The 4,902-nt window shown below is 34.0% G+C and overlaps 1 protein-coding gene across 2 annotated transcripts; it reads right to left on the bottom strand.

The window, feature by feature from the left end:
* Positions 1-1,444: 1,444 nt before the first annotated feature.
* LOC125671851 (WW domain binding protein 1-like) lies at positions 1,445-4,641 on the bottom strand. Of its 2 annotated transcripts, XM_048907827.2 has the most exons (5): positions 4,451-4,641; positions 2,720-2,759; positions 2,540-2,605; positions 2,214-2,425; positions 1,445-2,100 (listed from the first exon to the last, which is right to left on the bottom strand). In XM_048907827.2, exons 1-5 carry the CDS (start codon positions 4,514-4,516, stop codon positions 2,080-2,082), a joined length of 405 nt encoding a protein of 134 aa, XP_048763784.1. In that variant the 5' UTR covers positions 4,517-4,641; the 3' UTR covers positions 1,445-2,079. The 2 variants fall into 2 exon arrangements, with proteins under 2 accessions (XP_048763784.1, XP_056018360.1); XM_056162385.1 differs by having other exon boundaries at positions 1,445-2,425; positions 4,451-4,600.
* Positions 4,642-4,902: the final 261 nt, after the last annotated feature.

Genomic DNA, 4,902 nt, shown 5'->3' on the forward strand with positions numbered 1-4,902 from the left:
ATATAGATTCTTTATGACAAGACCTTGGATATACTTCAGTGTTTGACCTGCTTTTAATAAAAGTCTTAACCTGTTCATTATCTCCTGAACTATTAAGATGGAACTTTCATATTTTGTATGTAGATTTTCTTAAGGCAAGGTCTTCATATCATATAACATGTGACCTTGGTCTTATCTAGAACAGCAAGATCATGTTAGTCATATTGGTGTTGAGGCATCACTGTGTTACATGAATTCATTTTAGCTCACCTGAGCCGAAGGCTCAAGTGAACTATTTGTCCGTTGTCTGTCGTCGGCATCGGTGTAAACTTTTCATTTTCATCTTTTTTCTCCAGAACCACTACCTCTCAGGTCAATTTCAACCAAACTTGACACAAAGCATCCTTGGGTGAAGGGCTTTCAAGTTTGTTCAATTGAAGGGTCATACCCATTCTAAGGGGAGATAATCACAAAAATAGGGTGGGGTAATTTAGAAATCTCCTTAAGAACCACTAGGCCAGAGGAGCTGAAATTTACATGAAAGCTCCTTGAAAGGCAGATTCAAGTTTGTTCAAATCATGGTTCCATAAAATATATAGGGAAAATCTTTAAAAATCTTCTCGAGAACCACTTGACCCGAAGAGCTAAGATTTACATGAAAGCTTCCTGACATAGTGCAGATTCAAGTTTTTAAAATCATGGCCCCTGAGGGGTAGGTTGGGGCCACAGAGTGGACGAAATTATTGCCTCTTTTATCGTTTACAGTTTTCTAAACAAGCGACCACGATTTATACCTTAAATTTGAAAAATTAGGGGGGCGTACGGATGCGCCCCCCTAAATCCGCCACTGGTAAAGACTGATTTGATGCACGTCATGATATGAAATGGTCATTTGATTTCAATTTTTCGTTTCAAAAATGTTTGTCTAATATATTTTCCCTCAACTGATAGTACATAAAGATTCATTATTTAAAATGCATTTAACAAAGTGGAGACACAGAAAACAATATACTGGTCTGTGCAAAGTCAATGTAGAACTTGTTTTGCCAATCTGCAGTACTCACCGATTACTAGCACAGCTCTGTCTTATATTACTGTAGTATTGAAAGACAAAAAGGTGAAGATAACAGTGGTCAATCTCATCACACTGATCATCAGAAGAGACTACATATTTAATGAAGTGGTCAGCATGAAAGGTGAAGATAACAAACAGTGGTCAATTTCATCACACTGATCACAGACTACAGATTTAATGAAGTCGTGGTCAGCATGAAAGGTGAAAATAACAAACAGTGGTCAATCTCATCACACTGATCATCAGAAGAGACTACAGATTTAAGTGTGGTCAGAATCTCAGTGGAAATGAAACGAATGGGCAGAGAAATTAACAGATCCCCAGAACCGTGTTATTCATAAGATCGAGGTCATAGAAATATACATAGAACTTAGAAATATACACAATGTGTAGGTTTTGAATGTTGTTTATTGCACTTTGAAATGTGACGTATAAAACAATTGAATCACTAGACTTAATATACAAAAATGAAAACTTTATGAACATGTCTATAATGATAAAAACATCAAAGAGATAATATGCAGCGTACCTTAGATTTAATGATAAATTCAAAACTCCATTCAATATTTAAAAGCACAATCGTTATACCAATAACACGGTAGATTATGAAAAATTGCTAATTACATGTAACACTTGATTTGACACTGGGTATATATTTCGAATATCAACACGAAAGACTAATATCCCGGTATATTTTCTCTTATCTGTACAATTTCTTTTTTCAAAAACACAGAATATCATAAGATTAATTTGACTGCAAACGTTAAAAACTTCCTACAGAATTATATGTTATTGGAAATAAAACTTTAAAAAAACAACTAGCAATTAATTAATTACACTTTTGTTATACCGATAAAACCACTACACCACTTCAAATGGGTGTCGATTCAAGATGATTTAATTTTGGTTACATTTTATTCAAATTCCAACAGATAAGTAAAAGTTATGATAATCCTATTGAACAAAGAAGGACATTTGATGAGGAGGATGCCCCAGCCCCAATATGATCTGTCCAGATGATCCAATCACTGGTAAGGCGGTGGTTTCTGAAAGGAAGATAGTCAATAAATGTCCTGCGTATCGTCACATTTCTTTCATTTTCAGAGCAACTTAATTTCTCATGTAACATGGAGAAAAAAAATGAACTTGATATGTGTACCTGTGTATACTGAGGTGTGTACGCCGGAGCTGAGGCCTGGGGTTGTTGATAAGGGTAGACCTGTGGGTAATTTGCAGTGGTGCTGGTTGCCACAGTTGTACCATACGCTGGTTGAGCTATTCGGATATATTGCATACGGTTTCTGCGCCTGCGCATTGCAATGACGCAACTAACAATTAGGAGGAATATCACAATCCAAATGAACCAGAACCCTAAAAAAAATATGTGGTTTTAATAAATGTTGGATTAGTATGATGAACAGCATAACTCCAATTACAATGTATTTTTAATAAAAAAAAACAAACAACAATTTTTTTTTTACTTACACCACAGCTGGTAAACATAGTAAGTCGTGCAACATTCGTCAAAATTACAGCAATACGAATCATCTCCTGAAATATGAATAAATATCATGATATCACCTGCAGAACCATACATCGTGGTACTTTAAATGTTCAACTTTACAAAATATCACAAACAGAGGGAATGTCCAGTGGGGACCTTACCACAGATTGTGTAACTGTAAGTGTCTCCACACCAAAGACCCTGAAAATGTACAAAGTAAAACTCCACTCAGAGCTGTGTATATACAAGTTTTTCAACAGTTAAGCCAAAATTGCGAGAATGCCGTTTTCTTGGTTACATAAGTTTAAAGGGATCTTTTATTTCCGTTTTTAACATATATTCCACCGTGCATTCAAAACTAAAACACAAAAACAGTGCTGGATTAGTTTTAGTTTCCATTCAAATTATTCCCACACAACTTTATTTTACCTTTGATTCTCTGATTTTTCTCTATATAAAAGTAATACGATAAAACTGTCTATTTCCCTGATAATGCTCTACTCCCTATCTGACAACTACTCCCTGGAAAACCAGTGCTACTCCCTAGGAACTACTCCGTCAGTTATATTTCTATAACTAGAGTACTAAATAACAAGTAACAGTATTGTACTCTCTAAAAAAAAAAACCCATTGATGCTGGAGATACTATAATACTCACTATGGCATGTACATTTCAGTGAATCTATGAGATATACTTATTACTAAAGCAGTCTGTGACATATGTACATATAAACACATACATACACGTGCATACATATACATACATACATACACATACATGCATACATACACATATACAATACATACAGGCACCACACATGTGTATAGATTTATAAGATACAGATACAAATATAATTCTATGAGATACATAAACAAATAAAGATTGATAGGATACATAACAGATTCATATAGATCTACCCGATATGAGATACAGATACTATATAGTACCCTAGCAGGTCTCGTATGTCAATGGATACATGAGATAGATGTATATTTACATATTCAACTAGAATGGATCTCATCTATTCATATAAATAAATAAATATATATATATATATATCTATATATATACATGTACATTGTACAATACCTAAGTGATGCCAAAACAACAATAGAAACCAATTCAATCTATCTACTTATAATTACAACTTCCCTTCCTTTATGATAAAATCTACAAAAGATATTAATCTCTTCTGCCAGTTTAATCTGCTTATGTGATATCCTAATCTATACTCCTTCATATCTTGATCAAAGGAATATGACAGTGAAACACGGTGTATCTATTAGTAATACGAGTATAAGATGCACCTATTCTGAACTCCATGTACATGTGTTAGATCACGAGGAAGAAGAAAAAACTCCATTGTTTGTTTATCGCATACTTCCTTGTTTGTCGCTATACATATGAAACACGTGTACAAAGTTTAACTATTTTTTTAAATTCATCTACATCCACCAACTGGAGAATGGAAATCGATATGATTGAACAATTTCTATCTCCTTTTATTAATAAATATTATGAAGGATAAAAAAAAGGAAATGAAAAAAAACCCCAAAGAAAACAACAACAACAACAACAACAAAAACCAAAAAAACATTTGGTATATCAGTTGAGGATGTTAAAACATGAGATCGGTACACGATATTAATAAACATCACTTATGTACTAAACAATTATAAATGCTCTGGAAAGAATATCGGTCTCATATTATAGATCTAAAGTTTGAAAGTAGCGACTTTTCACCATTTTACTATGAACACTGGTGCAATACCAATTGTAATGGGGTAAAAATCCAAAGATGATAACGACAGTCACGATCTGTCACGTATTTCTCTGCTAACTAAATCATGACGAACGACTATGTTAACAAATTCACAAAATCATAACTTACAGAAACGGTCTGCTGACAAATCAACACACAAAGTACAGCTAACAAAATCCTACAAACTGCGTCCATCTTGGCGATTTGTGTTCTTGTCTAATAATAAACATCATAGTCATGTGACATATAATCCCATATACAGAACAGCACAAAATTATTGCTCAAAAGTGATCCTTAGACTTGACGTCACGGACTTCATTTGCGGAGCATTATGGGAAGGCTAGGGCACCAGGCTAATGATAGGGGAAATATTTTGTATTTAGAGAGAGAGAGAGGGGGGGGGGGGGTATTACTGTACAAATGTACATGTAAAAATAAACATGGTGACACAATACTACTGTCAAGGAGTTGTGTACTGAAATAAGGAGTTTTTGAAGAGAATTTAGGCTGTTTTAGTGTCTATATAGAAATTGAAAGCTTAACCTTTTAGATTTTGATTTGGATACATGTATATAGAAACC

The sequence above is a fragment of the Ostrea edulis genome, chromosome 4, assembly GCF_947568905.1.
Source record: "Ostrea edulis chromosome 4, xbOstEdul1.1, whole genome shotgun sequence".
NCBI classification, from domain to species: Eukaryota; Metazoa; Mollusca; class Bivalvia; order Ostreida; family Ostreidae; genus Ostrea; species Ostrea edulis.

Coding starts and splice junctions, on each gene's coding strand:
- LOC125671851 (XM_056162385.1), bottom strand. CDS start 4,516: ATGGACGCAGTTTGTAGGATTTTGTTAGCTGTACTTTGTGTGTTGATT. Junction 2,760..4,450: donor TTTGTCAGCAGACCGTTTCT/GTAAGTTATGAT, acceptor GTACATTTTCAG/GGTCTTTGGTGTGGAGACAC. Junction 2,426..2,539: donor CTATGTTTACCAGCTGTGGT/GTAAGTAAAAAA, acceptor TATTTTTTTTAG/GGTTCTGGTTCATTTGGATT.